The following is a 26,626-nucleotide window of genomic DNA, read 5'->3' as shown; positions in this document are numbered from 1 at the left end:
CACAGAACAGAGTTCATTGTCATATTAGCAGCTCTTTCTTTACTAATAATGTCAGCGATTTCACGATTGTTTGTGCCCCCTTTGTTAAATAATACGCCAAGATATTTTGGCATTCCCGAACCTATATATACTTCTCCCTTCATCTTCAAATTATTCACTTTTTCCGTTCCGACAGCCTAGTAGTCACACTTCATGTGTCTCTTCAATCCAGCATTACTGTATTCCACTTTAAGCTTTCTTGTCATATAGTACATATCATCCTCACCTTTTACTAGTACAATCTGGTCAGCTGCTTTAATATTGCTGTCCTCTACTGTCACTCCCACAATCTGGTATTTTATATGCCGTGTCTGCAGGATTGCTCTTACACACAGTTTAAAGAAGTTTGGTGACAGCCTACAATCTGCTTCAAACCCTTACTAACCTCGAATTCGTCAAGCTATTCTCAGTACTTTCTCTCGCTGTGATACTTTCACATAATTTCATAACAGCCTTTAGCAATCTTTGATCTAGCTCTATGACTTTCAGCTTCTGCCGCATATGCTTTCTCCAGGTCAGTCATTGCAACAGGTGTCTCCAGTCCAACCTTTGTGAGTTTTTCACATATTAGTTCCATTACGAAGATATTGTCAGTCACTGATCTTCCTGCTTGGAATCTTGTGTGCTCTGCTCGTTGCTTCTGACTTGATTCTTTCTCTATGATATCTTTCAGTACATTCAAGTACAGTCTTCTGGCGAATAGGAGAACTGTCAATTCTCTGTAATTATTTGTGTAACATGTTTTCCATTCCGATGGAACATCAACTCCATTTAACACTCTCACAAACGGCCTCTTTAGCATCTCAGACAATTTCGGTAGGCCAATAGTTACCAGCTCTGGACGTATTGATTCGTATCCTGATGCCAGCTTCATCTGACAACTTCTCACAACCTACTGAAGACCTACAGCATCTATAGGCCATAACTCCTCCTGTTGCATCCTCACCTCACCTCTGTGTGAAAATACAGGCCGATTTTCCTGGAATACATCTTGAAAATACTTAGTCCATATCACGTGTCACTAGTTGAGACTCGAATTAATTTGATTGTTGTCCATTCCTCAGCACTACGACCACCACCTAGCATCCTCTGTACATAATCTCATCTTTCTTCCCACGCCTTGTTTTCCCTTTTTAACACTTTTCTTTGTACTTCGCGATTCAGTGTCCTATATCTATCTCTACTCTGACCGTCATTCAAATTCAGGAACGTAAACAAGTTTCTTTTTTCCGTTCGATTATCTCTGCTGTTTCTGCATCCCACCAAACTGGTTTCATCTTCTTCTCGTGTTCTCTAAGGGCTTCTTTCGATGTTTCAACTATGACCTTGTTTGTATGACCATATTCCCCTTGTACTGTTCTCTCTGCACTCCCCACCTGTTTCCCAACCTCTGTTCCTGTAAGTACCTGTCTTCCCTTAGACTTTCCAAGTTGCACCTTATGGTATCAGGCCGTTCAGAATGCTGCTAGTACACTTTTTCTGAAACTGTTTTCTGCAATTTCGGAATTTTAGAATATTGACTTCTGGCGGAAGTTCGCACAAAACGAGTTCTGAGCTTAACCTCTCATCCATCTACAAGTCGCAAGGCACATTGCAGCGTACGTCATAGTGTACATCTAGTATCAGTGTCATCATCATCTTCTTCTTCTTCTTCTTCCCTTTTCCACTGGCGAATGGTGTGTGGAAAGAATGATTGTTGGTACTCTTCCGTATGAGCTCTAATTTCTGTGATTTTCTCGTCGTCTTCGTATCAAATGACATATGCAGCAGGAAGTAATACACTGTCCGGGTTTCAACGGTAGCCTTCTCCGTGATAAGCACTTTAGTGGCACGTAGTTTATTGACTGTATCCGTAACGCTCTTGTGCTTCCTAAAGGAACTTGGTTGGATCTGCAGTATCTCTTCTGTAAATCATGACTGGTAAGAAATGTCTTATCAGTAAGTCCGCTACACTCTTACCCAGTTCAACAGCTGCGACTTCTACCTGAGAAGTTCTGAATAATGAGTTTATCGACACCACACACTGTCCACTAATGATACGCGTTACAGTGACCACGGAAATACTAGCTACCAGGAAATAAACCTCGAACTATTTCTTCGAGGGAGAGATAGATAGAGATAGAGAGAGATAGAGAGAGATAAGTGAGGAGGTAGGGAGGTGAGCTTTGATAAATTGTAGCAGGGATGAGGTTAACGTCTGTCAATTCGTAACGGTTCTTGCTACAGCGAACAATAAGTAAGTTTGTATCGCGACTTAAGCGTGGCCACGTCACAATATGGAGGAAACCATTGATCGGCATACATCAATGTTCACAGAAAGGTTTCCTAAGGAAAAATGAATCTCTTTGGCTGTTGCGGGTTACTCGAGAGGGACGCGCTGATCGGTTTAAAACCGAGTCGCTTTCCAGATTGACATACTCTGTCTCCTTTTAAGCAAATATTTTAAACTGTTTAGGAATAAGTTTTGTACAGCTTAATTCCAGACGATTGAGCCGTGGTGCTAAACATACGTATTTTGAGGAAACAAATGTATTTGTTATGATCTTAAATTACATTCTTCCACACGTAGAACCCAGTCGTTGCACTTCTTACCGATTGCAGATTCTTCTGCCTGTCACAGCCATTACGAAAGCCATCTCTGTGAAATAACTGTGGACCGAAATGAAAGGAGGATCGAAATAATGAAAGATAGACATTATAATCGCTAGTTCTGTGGTCTGATATAGATATATTCGGAACACACGCAATGTTTTCTGAATATGTACGTTGATTCAGTTCTCTGTGGTGGCCATATAAAAGCCCTCATTTTCATTTATTTTTTCAAAATAAGCGTCATGATTCTATGACAAAGATACAATCAAGCTGGCATATTTGTTTCTACAAAGCACAAAAAACCACATCACTAACAAATAAATAATAAAAAATTTTTGGTAAACTACTATTTATCATAGTCAAGATAAACACAAATCTCACTACAGTCTTACTTCCACTTCTGTCTAAAAACTCTGCGAAGGATTAACAAGTAGAACGAATGTGTGACGAAATGAAAAGAAAGAAAATCTTTGTGTGAGAAGAAAATTTGTGGTGAGAGACTAGAATTCAAGATGAAGAAAAAAGGAACAGAAGTAAATGTAGTAGAAGCACTTGGACTGGAAGAAAGAAATGAAATGGAAAGCCATCTGTTAGAATACTGCAGAGATCAGACTTTGATTATTGATAACAGTCGATTTAAAAATCATGATAGGAAAGGTTGTGTATGTGGAAGAGAGGTAAAAACTGAGGAAGACACAGATTTTCAACTCAGATGTTATACAGTAAAACTGTTACATGATCATATGTGGACCCAGATGAAACGTTATTGTTTATGAACTGCAAATTGAAACTGAAGAATTGACAAAACGGTAGGAAATTCAGGAGATAATACGCGGATAAACTGTAAGAGCCATTTATAGGGGAGAGTTTCACAGGTAAAATTCGCCAAAAGTGCAGCAAAAACAGGCGATAATATAAAGGAAGACAAATGAAGGATAAAATAGTGATGGCAGCAAAGGCAAAGAGAGAAATCACAGTAGAAATCCTTGGATAACAGCTAGACATTGCTTTTTTATGACAGGAGAAAATATCAAAATGCAATGAAAAAAGCAGACGAAAAGGAGTACAGATGTCTCGGTATAAGACTTAGAGGAAGTGAAAGTTAATATTGGCAAATCAAAAGAACCTATAGGATAAATGCAAAGTGTGACTACAGAAAATCTTCACGCCACTAACAGGAAAATCAAGGAAACATTTGGAGAAGAAAGCAGCTGTCTGAATACCAAGAGCTCAAATGGCAGCTCATTACTAAGGTACGAAGGGAGGGCTGGAAACAATGAAGGAGTGTACAAAGGAAACGATTTTGTAGAGAAAGCTATGGAAATGGAAGAGGATGTAAAAGAAGATGGGAACAATTCTAGATTGGCCTTAAAGAGAGAATCATTCCTGAAATTGAAAAAAATATTAATATCGATATAAATATAAGTTCTACGAAGTTTTTTCTGGAAGAATTATTCTGTAGTGCAACAGTAGAAGTTCCTATACAAAATGTGAAGATTATAGTACGTTTAAAATAAGTTGGGAATTTCGACAGTTCAATACGGAGCCAATGGAGGGATGCGTAGTTGCCAGCGTGTGCTGCGCACGTCAGCAGGTGGCAACAGTACAGTATAATGCCAGCTCTATTCGGCACGGAATCTGGCAGGGTTGTGCTACTGTGTGAACAGAATGCCGTCTGATCTGCGATCTTTCTGAAACGATTTTCAAGAAACTATTCGGTAGTAAACTCTTATTCTGACACATTTTATAGTTTAATTCGTCACCTTCTTGATGAACCGTCTATCATTCTGTTAATGGTCATAGTCGTTGCGATGTTTCAATAGTACATCAACTAATGCAAGAAATTTTTAGATTGCCGCGAAAAACAGGTGACGCTATGAATTTGTGTGTGGTGCGTGTTAGGTTAGATGTTACCTGTGGATTAAATGTAGGTGATATATTGAATTATTTTTTAAATTTGGAAGGATCCAGCAGTCTGTTTCCAATTTCAAGAAAATGGAATGTATGTAAAGCGCTCCGCCACGAAATCGTGCGTCAGTGAAAAAGATAGAATGAAATATTCATAAATTCTTCGTATCTTATAAATGTTTTGAGATATCGAAACAAGATCTTGGCAAATGATAGCGCCCAAAGACGAGAGTGTTTTGCCATATGGTTAATATGCAAAACTTACATATGTAACGTGATTTTCAGGAGACTACAGATTTTGTATTCAAATAATGTAATTAAAGAGGGCTATCGGTAGCTAGTGAAACGAGAACTGCTTTGGATTTTGTAACAATATAAGAGATGAAGCTACACGTTTATTTTTATACTGACAAGGGAACCTCCCCATCGCACCCCCCTCAGATTTAGTTATAAGTTGGCACAGTGGATAGGTCTTGAAAAACTGAACACAGATCAATTGAGAAAACAGGAAGAAGTTGTGTGGAACTGTGAAAAAATAAGCAAAATGTACAAACTGAGTAGTTCATGGAAAGATTGGCAACATCAAGGACACTAGAAGGGCGGGGGCGTCGTGGTCTCGTGGTAAGGTTAGCAGCTGCGGAACGAAAGGACACTGGTTCAAATCTTCCATAGACAGAGAAGTTTAATTTTTTATTTTCAGTTTATGTGACAAACTCTTATGTTTTCATAACTTTTTTTGGGAGTGATTATCACATTCACAAGAAAACGCAAATCGGGCAAGGTAGAAGAATCTTTTTACCAATTCGCCAAGTGTACAAGTTAGGTTGGTCGACAACATATTCCTGTCATGTGACGCACATGCCGTCACCAGTGTCGTATAGAATATATCAGATGTGTTTTCCTGTGGAGGAATCGGTTGACCTATGACCTTGCGATCAAATGTTTTCGGTTCCCATTGGAGAGGCACGTCCTTTCGTCTACTAATCGCACGGTTTTGCGATGCGGTCGCAAAACAAAGACACTAAACTTATTACAGTGAACAGAAACGTCAATGAACGAACGGACAGATAATAACAACGCAAAAATAAAGAAAGTAAAATTTTCGCTCGAGGGTAGACTTGAACCAAGGACCTTTCCTCCTGCAGCTGCTCACGCTACCACGGGACCACAGCGCTCCTGAGCTGCCGGTTCTCCACGAAGTTGCCTAAGTGTCCCATGGACTACTCGGTTTGTATATTTTGCTTATTTTTTCACAGTTCCACACAACATCTTCCTGTTTTCTCAATTGATCTGTGTCCAGTTTATCAAGGCCTATCCACTGTGCCAACTAAATCTGAGGGGGGTGCGATGGGGAGGTTCCCTTGTGAGAATGGTCTGTTTTGTAAACTATTGATTTGACTTGCACGTAGTTGTTAGTTTAACAATACACTATTTCGGTTCCAGACTGAAGCGCCTAGAACCACTCGGTAACTCCGGCCGGCGTACCCAGAGCAAAATATCAGCTTACGTACACTGCACTGCTGATGCTTTGTGCATCGCAGCAGTGTGGTATGGGTTTTGTCCATTACTACTGGCGAATTCCGGGGAACGTTGTGCAGCAGAACGTTGTCTTGTCAGCCGATGACGTGTTCTTGGACGACATTTTTATTGCAAATCTCGTATTTCGATGTACTGCACTGTTGTTATTAATGCAACGTCAACACGAAACACTTGTTCACAATACCTGATGACTACAGAACATTTCAAAGCGAGAAAAAACGACCAACGAGATTTGATGAGCGTTGATGCGTGTCACTATGTGGTAATGTTTACTCATAGAGAAGCAACAGGGGCGCTTTACCAGCCGAACCGCTGGCGGAGTGTTAGGGAAAGCCGGATCGCCATTGGTGTTACCTGCGCCACGGTGTCTCTTCCCCCTACAGTCAGTCAAACGTCAAAAGTCGCAACTGATTTTGAACGTACTATATTCGCCGATGACATTGTAATTCTGTTAGTGACAGCAAAGGACCTGGAAGAGCAGCTGAACGGAATGGACAGTGTCTTGAAGGTAGGATATAAGATTAACATCAACAAAAGCAAAACGAAGATAATGGAATGTAGTCGATTTAAATCGGGTGATGCTGCGGGAATTAGATTAGGAAATGAGACCCTTAAAGTAGTGAATGACTTTTGCTATTTGGGGAGAAAAATAACTGAAGATGTTCGAAGTAGAGAGGATATGAAATGTAGACTGGCAATAGCAAGGAAAGCGTTTCTGAAGAAGAGAAATTTGTTAACATCATGTATAGATTTAAGTGTCAGGAAGTCATTTCTGAAAGAATTTGTATGGAGTGTAGCCATGTATGGAAGTGAAACATGGATGATAAATAGTTTGGACAAGAAGAGAATAGAAGCTTTTGAAATGTGGTGCTCCAGAAGAATGCTGAAGGTTAGATGGGTAGATCACACAACTAATGAGGAAGTATTGAATAGAGTTGGAGAGAAGAGCAATTTGTGGCACAACTTGACTAGAAGAAGGGATCGGTTGGTAGGGCATATTCTGAGTCATCAAGGGATCACCAATTTAGTATTGGAAGGCAGCGTGGAGGGTAAAAATCGCAGAGGCAGATCAAGAGATGAATGCACTAAACAGATTCAGAAGGATGTAGGTTGCAGTAGGTATTGGAAGATGAAGAAGCTTGCACAGGATAGAGTAGAATAGAGAGCCGCATAAAACCAGTCTTTGGACTGAAGACTACAACAACAACAACAATATATGGATATACAGTAGAACGTTGATTATCCGAACGTCGGTCAACCGAATGACCGCTTAACCGAACTGTGTACTCACTCACACCTTTTACTCTTCCACCCTACCGTCCATCATCCCCCTCGCTCCCAAACCAAGTTTCCCACAGTAGTCGCCCTACTGGGCCACCGCTGGCGGAACATTGCTTCTAATGAGGCCTTCACAGGGCGCTGCTGACAGGTGAAGCCGCCAGTCGCTGTGTTTCAACAATCAGCACACTTCTGTCGGCTTGGCACTGGCAGTAGAAGTAGCGGCTGTATCAAAGCTGTTCACAGCAACAGCTGCGCCAGCTTAGAGTTTAGGCGTGCCGCTCCGCGCAGTTTGAAGGATTGCGCGCACCCGAGAAGAGCTTCTCACGGTGCAAACAGTCACCTTCTGTTCTCTGTTACGACCACTTGTGTGCTGCTGCGTGAAGAAGTGAACTTGACGATACAAAATGCTTAAACGTAAACGTGTTGTCCTTTGTATGAGGGACAAGTGCGAGATTATTGAAAGGTTAGAAGAAGGTGAATCTGCAACTACTTTATTCAATGAGTGCAACGTGGGGAAGTCGACAATTACGGATATAAAAAAACTGAAGTTGCTTTTGTATGTTACTTTGTAATACTAAAAGAGATGCCTGTTTTATGAATAAATTATCTGTACAGTACTTCTTTTTGGCAAATAAACATGTACAGTTCGGTTATCCGAACAAACCAGTTTTCCGAACACCCATGTCCCCCAATTACTTCGGATAATCGACGCTCTACTGTACTGTGAAACTGATGAAGAGGTGCTGAATCGAATAGGGAAGGGAAAAATTACGGCATTCGACATAAGAGAACGGATCGGCTGATTAGAACATTCTAAAACAACATCAAGTCATTTGTTGTTGTGTTAAGGAGGGAAGAGTGCGTGATAAAAATTTCAAGAGAGGACCTAGAGTTGACTACTGTAAGATGGCTCGAGTTGTTAAGACTGCACAGAATTGCCTTGCTTGGAGAGCTGCGTCGGGCCATTTCTCTGGCCACAACAGCAGAACGACAAAGTACACAGTACGGGAGCCGGCAAGTGGCGAGTACTTACGTTGTGCCTCCACTCGACGCGGGTGACGGGCGGCTGCGCCTTCACGTGGCAGTCGAAGTAGACGTCGGAGCCTTCGCGGATGCTCTCGGGCCGCAGCGACGTCCCCAGCTTCAGCGTCGTCACGGGGACATCTGCAAAGGCGGCGCCGCTACAGGCAGTCTGTCGGCTCCGGCCGCAGCACATCAAGCGCGAGTGCACACTGCTCAGCTGCTCACAGAATTACTGCAGGCAAATGCACTCCTATAGCTCAGTTAATACACTCATGCTCATAAGTTAAGGATTAAGCTGATACAACGTTCTGGTGGGCGGTTCGTGGGTTTAAATCATTTGACCTGTGGTCGTCGCGCAGTGGCGCTGGCAGCAGACCACATATCCAGAGGTGTGTTGGTGGATGTCAGAGTACGGTGCAGCGAGTAAGTGTGCAGACGTTTTCAGACGTGCTAATGGTGACTTTGTGGTCAAAATGGCTCAAAGACCACATATTGATGACGTTATTAAGGGTAGAATACTAGGGCTACTGGAGGCTGGTCAAACACAGCAGGTCGTAGCACGGGCCCTCCATGTGTCACAAAGTGTGATCTGAAGGTAATGTCAACGATTCCAGCAGACAGGAAACGTGTCCAGGCGCTACGGTACGGGACGTCCACAGTGCAAAACACCACAAGAAGGTCGATATCTCATTATCAGTGCACGCAGACGGCTACGGAGTACTGCAGGTAGCCTTACTCTGGACCTTACCGCAGCCACTGGAACAGTTGTCTCCAGACACACAGTCTACAGACGACTGAAGAGACATGGTTTATTCGCTCGGAGACCGGCAAGGTGCATTCCACTGACCCTTGGTCACAGGAGAACCCGTAAAGCCTGGTGTCAAGAACACAGTACATGGCCATTGGAACAGCGGTCCCAGGTTATGTTCACGGACGAGTCCAGTACAGTGTGAAGAGTGATTCTAGCCGGGTTTTCATCTGGCGTGAACCAGGAACTAGATACCAACCCCTTAGTGTCCTTGAAACGGACCTGTATGGAGATCATGGTTTGATGGTGTGGGGTGGAATTATGATTGGTGCACGTACACCCCTGCATGTCTTTGACAGAGGAATTGTAACAGGTCAGGTGTATCGGGACGTCATTTTGCACCAGTGAAAAAGTATGGCGCCTTGCGACGTCACCCTCGGGTTCGGCGACATTTCAGAGATCTTGGTGTCATCACACGCAAAAAAAGCCGCAGCTCAGAAGTTTATGTGAGCAGTAGATGTACTGCAATGACGTAAGGGAGTACTTCTATGAAATTATAAATAATATGACAATGAAAATTGAAGTAAAGATGGTTATATGCTTAAATTTTTAGGATATGATTTTTATTCTTTTTAATTTTTTATGAAGCTTCATATTATACCTTTGGATTTATTTGAGTTATGTTCATTATGTCACTTCAACACCAAATTTCATCACAATTCTACCCAATACCAACTTATACGCCTCACACGACGGGAAAGTCGTTACTTTTACACCCCAACATTTCACCTCTTCCTTTGACTCCACAGCAGTGGAGGTCAGAACAGCGGCAGCCTGCGTTTAAATCACGCGGTTTTCTTATGAGTGGTCGAGGAAAACATTTCAGGCACAACGTCACTCAGAATCGACACGAGAACGTTTCAGGGAGGTCATGAAGGAAGGGCGTCAATTAAACCACCCCTTCACTTCGAGCGTTCATTCCCACACGTTTCAGTTCGCAGTGCGATTAGCAAAAGCACGCCGTTCTTCACAACGTTCGATAGTGTAGCCATCCCCTAGGCGTTTCAACCCTACTCTACGGACATCATGGGGCTGCAACTAGAGTGAAAGTGTTTTGACACCTTTGGTGTGTACCGCGACAGCAGATTTTGCTCTGATGTATATATTGGAATCACTAGGGTCTTTTAAAAACCAATCGACGAAATCTGAACGTGATCCGGAGCAGCAAAGAGTTCATATGTTTTTTAATACTTCTTTTCTCGTCCCCTCCCATGAAGTGACCATGGGGACGGGGTGTAACATTAATTTGGGTGTGAGCTGCACCCCCTTCTCTCTCCTAGTCAGGCAGGACGTTAACACCTTCGGTGCCACCTACGGACCTTATTGGAGCATGTTACATATATACATATGAGAAATCTTGACTCACAATCTGTCACGCAGCTGTTTAGCACCTGAATGCAGGCAAACACCACCTGAGGGATGTGGAAGTGATTGTCTTATCTGCAGGTCCTACAGCAGCCACGAGGCTGAACATGGGTCGAAGTTTCTGACAGGTACATTTCGAGGGATATTGCGACCGTGTTGTCACTGACAATTGTAGACACTCCTTGTTGCCTATTCTTTTTATCTCTCTCTTATTTCTCATGACGCGTTTCTGGCTACCCAATTATCATATATGTGGCTTAAGAATACAGTCTAAGACGGAATACAGATACGTGCATTACAATGAATGATTATGATGATTTGTTGTTTGTGCTCAATTGCTCGATCATCAGCGATCGTACAAGGTCCCATTTTTTACACAGTCCATTTTCTTTTCACAGTCCAATCTAGTCACTCTCACGAATGATGATAATGGTGAAATGATGAGGACAACAGAAACACCCAGTCCCCGAGCAGAGAAAATCCCCAACCGGGCCGGGAATCGAACCCGGGACCCCGTGGTCCAGAGGCAACAACACTAGCCACTAGACCACGAGCTGCGGACCGTTACAATGAAGCATTGAAGCTCAGAAACATACCTTCTACATCGTTACGCAGTACCTTGTTGGTTATAGACATTCTTTACAATATCAGTGCCCAAACTGGATGAGGCAGTACAAAAAGCTATAAGGTAAACAATCTTTGCTGCTAAGCATCGCTAGTAACAGTATCATACTGCCAATCGCAATAGACATCTGTAACATATCAATGCTTGTTAGAAGTAGCCTACATCTATAATTATCTTCATCGTCCGCCCCGATAGCTGCGTGGTCAGCGTGACGGATTGCCGTCCTACGGGCCGGGTTCGATTCCCGGCGGGGTCGGGGATTTTCTCCGCTCAGCTACTGGGTGTTGTGTTGTCTTCACCATCATTTCATCCCCATCCGGCGCACAGGTCGCCCAATGTGGCGTCAAATGTAATAAGACCTGCCTCAAGGCGGCCGGACCTGCCCCGCAAGGGGTCTCAAAGCCAATGATGCCAAACGTTCATTTCCAATTAACTTCAGTTATAAAACAAATTAATAAATGAGCCGTAAGATGTAAGGGCGTGAGAGTTATATTTCAGTGCTGTTCGATTTTAAGGTAAGGAGTGACCGTCGGTCACAGTGCGTTAACGTTTTTTTTTTTTTTTTTTGTAATTTGGTGTACTATGCATTAGTTCTTTTTAATATTAGTTAATAAAATGTAGCGAGCCTTTGTAAAACTCGCTCCCTTGTAGCAAAGGTTGTTTATCTCAGAACATGTCGTGCTGTCTGAGCCAGTGTGGGCATTGATGTGGTAATAGAATGATTACAAGCGACAAGAGACTAAGGATCGATGTTAAAAGTATTCTATTGTACATTTCTGTATTTCGTCTTACATTGCATTCTTAAGCCATAAATGTGAGGTTGGGATAACAAGAAACGCGTCTGCGAAGTTAAAGCAAAGAAAGAACTTTTTAACGACCAAGACAAGTGTATAATCATCAGACATATTAAGACGCACTTGTTTTCTATTTTATTTGCAAGAATCAACGTCAGTTCCAGCGCAGTCAAAAAGGAACCACATACCTTGTGCAGTGCTGCTCCAGAGTGTAAATCAGAAAAAGAAATCAGATGACGAAGGTTATGCAGATATGAAAGGAGTGAAAAACACAGTTTTAAAAATATAATGCCTCTCTTTCGTCCATCGCTGTAGTTAATCGAACAGAGCGGATGAAAATTGTGCTGAGGGACAGAGACCAACTCCAGATACTGGAAGCAGTTATAGACTGGCACGGGGAGCACTCGAGCTCTTAAGACCGGTTGAGAAGTAGTGGTGGTTCCGAGGTTGGAAACGTGGGACAGGAGGGGCTAGGAGAGCGTTGTGTTGACCACATGCTCCTCCTTAATGCACCCAAGCAAATCCGTCGGTGGATGGTGACACGGCATGTGGTTTTCAGGGCCTGATCGTGGAGAGGAGTTCCTTTTGACACCAGGTAAGACATAACACGTGTTCAAAGCTTGGGATTTTGTGACAAGACTTGGTTCAAATGGCTCTGAGCACTGTGGGAATTAACATATGTGATCATCGGTCGCCTAGAACTTAGAACTACTTAAACCTAACCAACTTCAGGACATCACACACATCCATGGCTGGCCGGGGTAGCCGAGCGGTTCTAGGCACTACAGTCTGGAACTGCGCGACCGATACGGACGCAGGTTCGAAGCCTGCTTCGGGCATGGCTGTGTTTGATGTCCTTAGGTTAGTTAGGTGGAAGTAGTTCTAAGTTCTAGGGGACTGATGACCTCAGAAGTTAAGTCCCATAGTGCTCAGAGCCATTTGAACACATCCATGCCCGAGGCAGGATTCGAACCTCTGACCGTAGCGGTCGCGCTGTTCCAGACTGAAGCGCCTAGGACAACTCGGCCACCAAGGCCGGCTGTGGAAAGACTTAAAGGATGCAGCCACACCTCTTTTTCTTTGCTTTCCATATTTTGGGAGGAAGTGGTATGGATGAATACAAGAAAAATTTCGTAATTGACAATACTACGATCTGTTCATGATGTAGACCGTATTGAGGGACTATTATGCCGAGTTCGACCTGTTACCGCCTGTTTTTGCACCACAACGAGTAGTCTCTGCCATCTGTCAGTGTCATATTCCCACGTCCCTAGCGCCAATGATAAGACCTAACTCAATGACCCTCCGCCACACACCGTCAGGTGGCTTGCGGAGTATGAATGTAGATGTAGATGTAGATAGCGATGGGACGCAAGCTGGCGCCCACTGGGCGTTCTGCTTTTCGATGTCCGCCTGGAAGTTTCCATCACCGTTTGTTTCACACATCCAGTTGTCTTTATGCACTCACAACATTCTTCATTTGAAGGTATAGTATTTTTCTATACAGAAAATACTAAGAACTAGCTAGTGTAAGGGTGATATTTTAGCGGCTTCCCATACGTGTGAAACACCGGAGTTCAACTGGTAGCGTTCAGCCAAGGTTTTCATCGTACGACTTTAAGTTTCTGGAGTCTGTTTGCTGTATTTATTGTTGACTGAGTACATGACCAAATGAGGTTCGGCGAAGAAAAACCAACGGTCCTCCTGATGTCCTCTTTTGTCATTTATTAGGCTATACCAACACTATACACGTCTTTTTCGACTTAAAGTGATCCGTTAAATGGGTAGCTCCGACGTAAGAAGCTACCGTTGCTTCAGATTTAGTATCTCTGCAGTTGTTTTCAATACTTATTTATCTCCAAAGCAAAGAATTGAAGAATAGGACTTCATTCAGCTCCGTAATCGCATTTTACTTGTCACGTACCTCTCTATAGCTTTGCATATATTTGTGATTTTCGGGAGTTTTACCTATATTCCGCTATAAGAATCTAGCCTGTTAGCATGGTTGCTGCAACAGGGCCAGAACTTCGGTTATATTAACATTTTAAGAACTTATTTTGTGATGTTTAATGATCGATGCGATAATCTGTATCTGCTCACGAGTGAAAAGCAATGGAGACCGAAGCCCTTAAAAATACATAAGGCTACATAGTCGCTAAATAAAGATAAAATGTCAGTAACCAAAAAATTTCTTGTATATTGCCGCGCTGGGTAGCCAGCGGTCTGAGGCGTCATGTAACGGTCCGCGCCGCTCCCTCCGTCGGAGGTTCGAGTCCTCCCTCGGGCATGGGTGTGTGTGCTGTCCTTAGCGTTAGTTAGTTTGAAGATAGATTAAGTAGTGTGTAAGCTTAGGGAGCGATGACCTCAGCAGTTTGGTCCCATAAGACCTTACCACAAATTTCCAAATTTTTTCTTATTTGTTACCTGCTTTCGAAGAAACAGCATGAGCCATAGTACGGGAGATTGCATGTATTGTTATACGGCGACCATCCATTGGTGTGCTCAAGCTGTCGTGAATTGAGTGAATGGCCGTATGGATCCTAAACTGAGGAGACAAAAGCCATGGGATACCTCGTAATATCGTGTCGCAACTCCTTTTTTGAGGCGTGGTGCAACAACTCGACGTAGTATGGTCTCAGTAAGTCGCTGAAAGTCCCCTGCAGATATATTGACCCGTGCTGCTTCTGTTTCCGCCCGTAATAGTGAAATTGTGGCCGGTGGCAGATTTTGTGCGCAAATGATCTCTAGACTATGTCCCACAAATGTTCGATGGAATTTATGTCGGGCGGTGTGGGTGGCCAGATCATTGATCGAACTGTCCAGAACGTTCTTCAAATGAACAACTGCGGCCCGGTAACTTGGTGCCTTGTCGTCTATATGTATTCGCCTTGTTTGGGAAGATGAAGTGTGTGACTGGCTCAAAATGGCCTCCAAGTAGCCGGACATAGCCATTTCCGGTCAATAGTTCGTTCAGTTGGACTAGAGGACCCAACTCATTGCGTGTAAACGCACTCCACACTATTACCGAGCAACCACAAACTTGCACCGTGGCTTGTTGACAAACTGTATCCATGACTTCGTTGTGTGTGCTCCACACTCGAACCCTACCAATAGCTCTTACCAACTGCAATGTGAATTCATCTGACTAAGCGAAGGTTTTCCAGTCGTCTACGGCTCAACCGATATGGTCACGAGCTTTCAAGATGCGCTACAGGCGATGTCATGCTATTAGCAAATGCAGTGGCGTCGGTCGGCTGCTGCCATAGCCAGTTAACGCCAAATTTCGCCACACTGTGCTAACGGATACTTTCATAGTACGTCCTACATTGATTTCTGGGCTTATTTGACGCAGTGACAACCCTACGCCAAAGGCCGCTGTCCTCAGCCGTTAAGTGAAGGCCGTCAGCCTCTGCGTTATCCTTTGTGTGAAGCAATGCCTGTAATTTGGCATTCTCGGCTTATTCTTAACACTGTGGATCGCGGATTATTGAATTCCCTAACGATTTCCGAAACGGCATGCTCCCTTTTCACATGAACCACTTGAGTACAAATGGCAGCTCCGCCAATGGAGTGTTCTTTTATAACTGGTGTACACGATACTACTGTCACCTGCATATGTGCATATCGCTAGCCCACGAATTTTGTCACCTCAGAGTATTGTGTCATCGGCCACAGCTACTTCTTGGCAGCTGGACGAATCGATAACCCCGGGCTATTTCGTAGTAGGTTACGTGCAGGTGCTGCTCTCCGGCGCATTCTCTGTGTTCCCAGAATGTGCCGACTAAACGTCTAGCGCCGCGTGAACGCTACATCGACGGTATCTGCACCGATCACGCTATTGCGTGCTGGCAGCGCTAATGGATCTGGCTTGTCTTGCTAGACGCCGCTGTTAACGCAGGTCTGCACATTCACTCCCTGATCGACGGCAAGCTTGTGTATGACAACACGGTGCATGTTGCGTGTACTTCGTGTAAGATTAACTTTACATTTTACTGATGTTCAAGTTTGGAGAATTATGGCAAAAAGTAAGATCGGAACTCGTTATCCAACAGACACGATTCTTCAACAAGTGGCAACGCCGCCATCGTCAGTTTCGTACCTAATGATGACAAGTGCAAATGTTCCTATTGATCTCATTATCTATGCCAGGAGAAGCTGAAGAACGTCATTAGAAATGATAGATTTTCAATGAAACTTACTAGTCTATGAAGTGTGTGTCGAAAATTTGTTTGCGAAACCCTGTTAGAGTGTAATGGGTCACAGGAGAATATAATGTCACACTTGCAAGAAATACAGTCTTATAAAATAAATAAATAAATAAATAAGTAGCTTGCGATAAAGATAACACGTAACCTGCAAGATTCTAGCCTACAATGGTAGCATTCATCTAGCTAAAAGCTTTTCTATTACCTTTCCTTTTACATAATTCACTCCATAAATCATTGGCATTCCTTAATTCAATCGCAATTTCTTTTTCGTGAATTTTTTGTGTATATACATTAATTTTATTTGATTCTTTTACATTCTGTAGTTATTGCAGTAAACATTCATCGTGCGGATCATAGCGGGAAGACAGAATGACGTATCGAAGGGAATCGTTAACATGAGCAAATTATTTACGAAAGTAAATAATAACTTTTGTGGTCAAAATTTATCCGCGCCGTTTCAAATAAGTCGAAAAAACTGTATATTTGTATGTCGTTAAAAATTCACTTTCCAATTTAAATAAAATAGTGATGATCTGATATTTCACTGGTGCAATAATTTGTCCTTCCGTCAGACATTTAAATTTAATAGGACAGTGTCAATTAAAAATCGTCATAGTTAGCCATTGTAGTGGACGGCAGCAGTTTAGCATACATCAGGTTATCCGTGGAAGTCTTCTAAGAATAGGTTTTGAATTCACTGCGAAGATAATGAATTGTGGAATGGACGAAGAAAGCGTCTTGTGCTACTGGTGACCAAGATAACCGTCCCGAAAAGCACTCCAAGCATTTTGGGGCAGGGGTATCTAAATAGAAGAGCGAACATGAGAGAACTATTCGAAATGCGTCCTCTATAAGAAAATATCGCTCACGTGGAGGTCTGCAGGATAGCCGCACAAAACAGCACGACCTGTTTTATAAGGGGGAATTCAAAGATCGTCGTGCCAGAATATTATTGAGAAGGATCTTCATATTAACATCACATAGATTTCAATCTCCCTGAAATATCTGCTCTTGTCCTGTTCTGCCTGATGTTTTTCACTGATATGTCATTGAGACAGTTTAATCCTCCTTTCATCAGATGAGACTTAGTCCACCCTAGTCGCGTCTGTGAATCATAGCAAATCTGCCATTATGCATCAGATAATCCTCATCAGTACGCTGAAACGCCGACTGAATAATCATAAGATTTACCTTTGATGCATAATGCAACGTACTGCAATAAAAAATGATATGATCGTATGGCATTGTTGGCCGGGAGGCCCCTTTCAGGGGAGTTCGGGCGCCGTATTGCAAGTACTTTTTAGGTGACGCCACATCCGCGACTTATGAGTTAATGATGATGAAGGACACACAACACTAGTCCCCTGCCAGGAATCGAACCCGGGACAACGGCGTGGTTGGCGGTAACGCTACTGCTACGCTACGGAGGCGGACAACGTACTGCAAATACATACAGAGAGAGACCTTTATTGCATGATCACAAAACAGCAGAACAATCGCTGGGAATAGTTATTTCCACAAAGTATCTAGATCGCTTTGAAGTGTATCGACTATATAAAAATAATCGCGAGTAAGGAAGATGCAGAAAGATTTTCTGGAAGAATCCCGAGGAAATATAGTCGATCAACAAATATATACTTGAATATTGGTCCTCAGTATGGGTTCCCTACCAGACAAGACTGACAGAGGAGACACAGAGGATCCACATAAGAGCAGCGCGCTTCATAACAGATTCATTTTGTAGGCGTTTTTATGCATCACGGAGAAAGTCAGCAGACTTAAATGGCAGACGCTTCAGGAGAGGCGTTCTACATCGCGTTATGGCCTACTGTTAAAGTTCCGAGGTGTACATTCCTAGAAGGGTCAACCAATAATACATTCCCCCTGTATATATCTCGCGAAAGGACGACGGAGATAAAATTAGAGAGTTTCGAGCACACACTGAGGTTTCCCAGCAATTTCTCATCCCGCAAACTATAAGCGACTGGAACAGGAAAGAAGGGACAGATAGTAGTGCATAAAGCACCCTCCGCCATTCCATTCTGTCTGAGAATCACAGCTCAGAAAAGGAATCTTCTCCCAGTAGAAACAATCTGTGGTGTCACCGCCAGACACCACACTTGCTAGGTGGTAGCTTTAAATCGGCCGCGGTCCATTAGTACATGTCGGACCCGCGTGTCGCCACTCTCAGTGATCGCAGACCGAGCGCCACCACACGGCAGGTCTCGAGAGACTTACTAGCACTCGCCCCAGTTGTACGGACGACTTTGCTAGCGACTACACGGACGGAGACTCTCTCATTTGCCGAGAATATAGATAGCATAGCCTTCAGCTAAGTCAATGGCTACGACGTAGCAAGGCGCCATTAACAGTATATTGGATGTATCTAAAGAGTCTAACTTGTATCGCCAAGAGAGATGTACACCAACGATGGATTAAAGTTAAGTATTCCAGCAGCTACGTACTTTTCTTTATAGCATTCATTACGTATCCTGTTTCAGACCTCACGCCAGCCTGCGTGAGTTTAAGCGCGTGCCTTTCGGTTACCCGTCACTGTGGACTGGCTGTCTTGTCAGTCCACAACACAATCTATACAGAAAAAGCCTTCAGAACACCACCACAAGCTTGGATCTTGCCATAGGAGAAAATATCGCAGGGTCCGATTAAAGAGGTTTATAACTAACTACCACAACTGACGCAATTCATGCAGGAAGATACAGTGTTTTGAACCTGGATGAATCTTTTAAACCATTCTATTTTTCACACTGGTAAATTCCAATTCAGGTAATGCTAATGAATTCGTTACCCTTTGTCGTTATTGACTTTTCACGTGTTCCTCCCTATCACCTAATGAAGAAAATACTAGCGTACGGAATATCAGACCAGGTTTGTGATTGTATTGAAGAGTTGCTAGTAAATGGAACTCATCACACCTTTATTAACAGAGAGAGATTTTCAGACTAAGTGTAGCTCCTGAAGTGTCCCGGAGGAGTGTTGTATGACAGCAGCTGTTCGCAACACATGTAAAAGACAATGAGGATAACGTCTGTGGCTCCGTAATGTTCTTCATTTAGAAAATTATAATGTAATGCCGGAAGTCCCGACAAGACACGGTGGTTGGTGAAAGAACTGGCAGCTGACCCTCAACATAAACATAAGGAAAAGGACAGTTTTAAAGATGGTGTTTCTCAGCAAACGTAAACAAATTTCAAACATGGGAATTATACAGCCAGGCGATTGCAAATAACTGTTTGATACAACAGATCTAGGTTTCGACATCTAGGTCGAGGTCAATTGTAGCAAACAGTTATTTGCAACCGGTTGGCCGTATAAATCCCATGTTTGTTAAGGGAAGTATTCTGCATTAACATGTAGGAAAACCCCTTACTGTATGGTTACCCGATTACCGATCACTGGAAAGAGTCACATCCATTAAACAGCTAGGAGTATGCGTTGGAAACTATTTAAAATGGCACGACCACATAAAACAAAGTCTTTTGCAACACTAATTAATTGGAAGAATCATTAGGGAGTGTAGTCCATCCACGAAGGATGTTGCTCACGAAACCATCGTTGAGCAATACTTGTATACTACTCGAAAGTCTAAGACTCTTAACAGATATGATTCACAGACGATATGGAGTACATTCGACGAATAGCAGCGCGTTTCGCCACCGGTTGATTTAGTAAAGCCTAAAGCGTCACGGAGAAGCTCATGCAGCGTCAGCTGCAAGAGAACCGATCTGCACAGCCGTATGGTTCACTGTTAAAACTGAGAAAGCTAACCACCGTATTGCTTCCTCCCACGTACATCCGCGGAATGACCAGTAACGGGAAATTAGAAACATCCTAGCTCACGCAGAAGCATACAACTAGGTCAGTAAACATCACAGAAAGAGTGACAGGCATTGTTAGCTGCAAACAGTCAAACAACCGGCAGCCACGGGAAGTTAACAGCAACAGAATCACAAACAAACGGCACATGATAATTTCCACTGAGCGGCTGGTTTTATAATTAAAATGGCTGCCCTGGTGAAGACCTTGGCATGTTGCACAATCGAATTCTCTGTCCTTGACCTCGGAGACATCGTCGGTGCTCAGAAACAACAGTAAATTCCATAATACTAACAATCCTTGCAGCCTTACATGAACCGTCGGTGTTAGCAGTATAAAGCCTACCACCCGTTCAGAGTGTTGCCTAGGTACTCTTCTAACGGCTTGGCAATATACACTATTCGCTCTGCCCTAAAACGCTACCCCTCAACCGTTTGTGTCCTACACCATATATGGCACCATATTAACGAGTGACAACACCCAGACATATGGACAACTTCGCACACACGCGTTCTGTGATTTAATTTTGGAAATATGAACTTTTTCGTAGAGATCACACTAGAACCTTTTCAGATGCTGCTTTTACAAGTTAGAGAGTGGGGGGGGGGGCCTCCATTTTTAAGGAAAAGGCTTTGCAATAATTTTTTCATGTATTGTTCACTACACAAAGAGAAAAAGGAAAACTGATAGGGGTACAGGAAGTACACTCCACCAGAGGCCGTGTGATGGCTTGCAGAGCATTGATGTATACTAGTGTCCAAAAGTTAATCATAATCACGAAGACACAAAAATGAAAAGAAGAATGGTCACCAGTCACACATCATCATCATCAGTTATCGCCTATATTAGCAGGTCCTTTGCCTCTCCATTTTCTGCGATCCATTGCTTCCTTCTTAAGGCTGCTGTATGTTGTACCGTCCATCATGTCATCCAGTATCTGGAATCTCTTCCTTCCTCGCTTCCTTTTCCCTTCTACATAACCTTCTAAAACTGTTTTCATCAGTCCGTCATTCTTTCTTAATACATGCCCAATCCAATTTCTTTTTCTTCTGTTTATTACATCTTGTAACTGTCTTTTCTCTTCCACTCTTCTCAGTACCTCTCCATTTTTTTTTACTCTATCCATCCAACTTATTCTTTCCATCTTCCGCCATGTCCAGATTTAACATTTAAGTTGATGTTGTGTGACTGGTACGTGATCTGGACCAGTCACACAACATCAACTTAAATGTTTACCTACGAATCGTAATTTTTATCACTGCACAGGAAAGAAGTACTTCGTACTGTGAATAGCGTCATAACCGGAAGTTAAAGACGAGCCGTGCGTTATATGACTCTGGACTCGGTATTGTTAGTCATTTCACAGTGAGCAGAGAGTAGCGTTTTGGTGAAGCTGACAACTTAATGCCACAGAGACCCAGTTTGAACTGTGTTTTCTACGGTAGAATACTTGGCCGTCTGAAAACGGGCACGGCTCGTGTTTAACTTCCGGTTACGATGCTATTCTAAGTATAGTTGCATGTGCCACAAAGTGTCATTTCGAGGCTTTGGCAACAGTTTCGAGACTCAGATGTACGTGGCAGGCCAGTACAAGGCCGACCGAAAACAAGAACCTCACAGCAGGACCGATACCTGTCCGTAACTGGACGACGAAATCGCGTTGACGTACAAGACAACTGGCTTCAGAACTTGCAGCTGCGCTCGGAGTTGCTTTATCCCAACAGACTGGGTATTGGAGGCGAAGAACACCAGGGTGGATGGCCAGACGTCCGCCTGTATGCATCCCGCTCACTCCAGCATAGAGAGGGCCTATGTATTGGAGAATCAACAATCCAAAATTGGATCTTGAATGAATGGATCAATTTGCTCCTCCCAGATGAAACGCGCTTGAGCTTGCAAAATTATTCTCGTCTCTAGAGAGAGCCTGGTAGTCGATACAACACGGGAACATAGTGAAAGGAGACATATTTGGTGGTAAAGGCATAGCGTGAGCGAGCATGATGCTGAATGGCCATACGGAGAAGATCATCTGCCTTGCTGGTTGGAGGAATACTATAAAAGCTCAGATATGGGTTACTTCTACAATATGTTCGCTTTTTCGGACGTGCAGTTCTCTAGACTTGCTCTTTTTTGAAGGATAATTCCCGTTCGCTTCGAGCTGCTCTGAAGCAAGAATTTCTTGAAAGTGAAGGTGATCTACATAAATGATTAGGAGACAATCTGAGCAACCCTCTTAGAGTGTTTATTGATGATGCTGCACCTTACCTTCTTGTAAAGTCATCAGGTGATCAAAACAAATTTGCAAAATGATTTAGACATGATATTTCTATGGTGAGAAACGTAGCAGCTTACTCTAAATAAAGTAAAGTGTGAAATCATCCACATGGGTACTAAAGGGAATTTCGCTTGTACGATAAATCACATAAATCTAAAGACTGTCAGCTCAACTATATACTTAGGGATTGTCGCTCGCAAAGGCTACAGTGGCCGATGCGCAGTGACCACTTTTCGTCCAAAGCCTTGGGCAAGTACATACGTTTGTTCGTAAGGGGAGGCCGACAAGTGTTTTCTACTTTTCGGATGGTCAGTGATGACAGAATCGAGGCGCGAAACGTACAAATATTCTCAAACCATTTTACAGAAACTTTTAGATAAAAAAGATTCGTTTTTGCTTTACTTATAGCTTTGTACATCAGGGTCATGATGGTCTGCCCATCATTTCGTTAATGGTCATAGTTAATGTGATATTTACGTGAAAGTAAGATACAGCGCAAAATTCGGTAAAGTGGGCGACAAAAAATAGAGATGGCGACTGGTGCATAATTCATATGTTGCGTATGAAATTTAGCTAACACTGAATTTTTCTTTAGGCATCGGTAGCGGTGTCTGTCTGTCACTAATCTCAGGGAAACTTATTTTAAGTAGCACATGCATTTGCAATCACGCCGCGCCAGCGATAAAGCCAAAGTGAAATATCCATAACATTGCTCATACTTCATAAACGGTTTCAGATATGAAAATGAGACTTTCGCAAATGAAATCACGAAAAGAGAAGAGTATTTTCCGTTTCTTTATTATATAAAACTTCTTTATGTACCGTGTTATTCCAATCACAACAGACTTTTTCGGTCAAAGAATGTAATTATTCAGGGCCATCGGCAGCTGGTGAAAAATTCTTTCGGATCTGTGTCCACACAACATGTTAGTGAGGTGAGACAATGTAAACGCCACTGTGTTCTGGCAAAAGAAGCCAATTTTAACATGGTAACCAGAGAAATGTGTAGGTTTTACTCAGAATTCGCCACTCATGACGCTTCTCTGAAAGTTACAAATGGTTAGCAAGCCAGGCGAAAATAAATCACTGCAGTTTCCGCAGGATTCATTTTAGATACTACTAGTAGATATTTTTGAATGGTCACCATGCGGATGGGGTTGCAGAGGGCCCGCACTTAATATTTACAAGAAAATGTGAGCACAGGCTTTAGTTTGGAACGGCACTTCCCCTCCAGAGCTCGGTATTTTCCCTACAACACTCTGAGTGACTCCACATACATCCCCAGGCGTCTGCGCATCTAGCGGGCACGGCATTTTGCGCTCACTATACAATTAACAATAACTTAAACCGGAACTATAGCACAAATAATGTAGCCGAACCGAAGAGTGCGATTTATTGGCAGAACAGTTAGAAAATGCAAAAGGTCTACTAAAAACATTGTGTGCCCTACACTTGTTCGTCATTTTCTGGAGTATTGCTGTGTGGTGTCGGATCCACATCAGGTGGGATTGGTGGAGTACATCGAAAAAGTTCAAAGAAGGGCAGCTTGTTCTGAATATTCGCTAAACAGGGGAGAGAGCGCCTCGGATTTTATAAGTGAAAAGGGGTGGCAATGATTAAAACGAAGAAGTATTTCGTTGCGGCAGATTCTTCTCATGCTTATCAATCAACAACTTTCTCCCCCAATAGCCAAAATATTTAGTGGGTGCTCACCTATATAGGAAGAAATGATCATCACCATAAGGTAAGTGATATCAGAGATCGCACAGAAAAAAAAAAAAAAATTGTGTACGTTACTCCTGCATGCTGTTCGAGAGTGGAACAGCAGAGGAATAGTTTGAATGTGGTTCGATGAACTGTCTGAGAATGCATTGCAGAGTAATTGTGTGCAAGTAGATTTAGAGGAAGATATCCGTCGCTCGCGGAGCAAGCTGTGAGCAGCAAGGCGCGAGCATGGAGCAGTGCGAGCACGCTACCCCCACTACCAGACCAGAGCAGAGAGTGGGGAAAGTCACGTGGGGCACACAACAGCTGCCGCCAGTCAATGTAAATCCGCGGCCACCTGCAGGGATATCACTCACGAATTATTACTGCGACAAATGAAACAAATAAAGGAGAATGTACACATGCCACATAATTTTATTAGCTTAGTGTATGCCTCTACATTTGCATTAATTTGTGAACTGTTACACAATAAAAGGTGTCACTGAAGTGTGGGATTCTCGGTTATCTTGTACTTTTTGCCCTTTACAATTGCGTCTATGTTCGGAGTAATTGTTCTTGTGCATTTTAGGCGCAGCGTGCAGTTTAAATTTCGATCGGACAATGCGTTTCTAAGGCGCGTCTTGTTACATTTCATTGCAGAGAACAGTTGTTCACAAACATACGTGGAACCGAACATTGATATTATTGTGGCCGCCAGTTTGTGCAAACGAGGAAATCTATCCTGAGGGAAGTGTCTGTAGAATTCCAAAATGTTTTTCTTGATCTGAAATTTGTCTCCGTAGTCTCTGTCACACTGCAGGTCAATAATTTCCTGCTGCAGCTCAGGACGAATCTCTTAAATATTCGCTGAATATGGAGAGAATAGATCAAAATCACTGTCTAGTGCTGTCAGATCTTGAAAGGCTGATCAACTAAACTATGTGAATAACGTTCACAGTCTTTGTGAAAATCTTGCATGGATGATAATTTAGGAAAATGAGTTAGGTTTCGTGTTTCCAGCTGATTCACCCAAAGTGTCAATTTCATTTCGAAAGCTCGTATTCGATCTATGAAATGAGTAGTTAGCAGATCTTTACCTTGTAGTAAAATGTTCAAAGCATTCGGATGGCTAGTTAAATATGCTAAGAACGCGAGATCACTTTCAAACGTGCGCGCGCATTTCCCCTCCCTCCCATCCCTCCCTCCTCCGCGACCTTGGACCTGCTCACGAGCACGTGCCTGAGCCGACTCGAGTACTCGCGCTCAAAACCGGCCAGTAGGTTGTTAAGCCCTGGTCTAACGGAATGGCCAGCAGGGTACGCAGATCTGAATCCTATAGAACATGCCCGGGATGCATTAGCATGGCTAAGTGCCTCGTGTCAGCCTCCTGTAAGGACTCGTCAAGACCTCCATATCGCTCTTGCTGAGGAGTGGGATCGACTGTCAAAAGAGCTCTTGAACAATCGCGTAAAGAGCACGCCAAGTCACTGTGTAGCGTGTGTGGCTGACAGGGGTAACCATATCCCCTCTCAACAGCTTCTTTTCCTGTGCAAGACTTTCCTATCTGTGTTGTTTTATTACAGAACTTTTCTGACGTTACATTTCTGGCACTGTTGTGTGCCAAACCTGTAGCTCGTTCCGTGAGTTCAGTAATCCTGATAAGACAATACGTTTTCTTTCCGTTTTTATGGTTCACTTTTTGACGCTAGAAAAGGCTGCGTTGAGCACTCTCAGGGTGGCCAGTGTATATGGCCTAGATACCTCAGCGCAACGGATGAGGGCAGTCCGTACGGTACTCACAGTGTATCTGCAGGCGCGCGCCGTCCTCCAGGGCTTCGCTGGAGACGGCGCTGTTCTCCGCGCGGCAGGCCAGCCGCTTGTCTGCGTCGTCGACGCTCGCCGCGAACGACAGCGTGCTGGTCGTCGTGTTGCCGTCGGCGGACAGCTGCGGACAGGAAAAGGCCGGTTGAGCCGTGGTAAAATTTGCCGTTTTGAAGAGCGCGCCGCAGCGCGTAGTGTGAACCAGTCGCCCTCCGTTTCTGGCGGTGGCGTTGCTGTGGCAATCGCAGCTTTGGTGTCTCCCTCTGGGGGGAAAGGGGAAAGGTTACCTGTTCACATGCATTTAAGGGGTGCTATGAGCTCGGTAGCGGGGTCAGTCTGTCAGTCTCGGAGAGTCTGGTCAGTTGGTCAGCCGGGTCAGTGTGGGGCAGTCAGTGTCTGTCTGTCGTCCGGAGTGCTAGTACGTGTTAGGCCGCCAGTCTGCTCGATTTTGTTCAGGCAATGAGCATTGGCGGTTGGATCTATCGGTTGGTCGGTCTCGCACTGGGACACAAGATGACTTGTCCGTGTTTAGCGTCGGCGCATGTGAGGTCGCCACGTCAGTCCAGTGGCCCGCGCCGCATAGCGAGGTGTAGTGACTTCGCGGCCGACACGAGAGCAACAGGAGTCAACCCACGACATCGGTCTGCCCGGTGCGAGCTGCGACGCCGTGAGACGGGAGATCGGCGCGCCTTCCTGCGTCCGTTGAAGCGGCTGGCAGCGGACGCTTCGGGAGAGCGTTTTGGGGGTGCAGCGCCAGGTCTTCGCCAGACATCGCAGTTTATTAGAAATTAAGTGGTTCGTGATATGTTG

The 26,626-nt window shown here is 43.7% G+C and overlaps 1 protein-coding gene across 1 annotated transcript in view; it reads right to left on the bottom strand.

The window, feature by feature from the left end:
* The window catches only part of LOC124613777 (nephrin-like), a 1,004,503-nt gene that overhangs the window by 204,138 nt on the left and 773,739 nt on the right, over positions 1-26,626 (bottom strand). The window contains exons 7-8 of the mRNA XM_047142494.1: positions 25,796-25,940; positions 8,393-8,523 (exon numbers count right to left, since the gene is read on the bottom strand). Of these exons, the coding sequence (XP_046998450.1) occupies positions 8,393-8,523; positions 25,796-25,940 (276 nt within the window). The remainder of the gene's footprint in view (positions 1-8,392; positions 8,524-25,795; positions 25,941-26,626) is intronic.

Source organism: Schistocerca americana, chromosome 4, assembly GCF_021461395.2.
Source record: "Schistocerca americana isolate TAMUIC-IGC-003095 chromosome 4, iqSchAmer2.1, whole genome shotgun sequence".
NCBI lineage: Eukaryota > Metazoa > Arthropoda > Insecta > Orthoptera > Acrididae > Schistocerca > Schistocerca americana.
The sequence above is the reverse complement of the archived record's forward strand: the minus strand, read 5'-3'. Positions and strand labels throughout refer to the sequence as shown.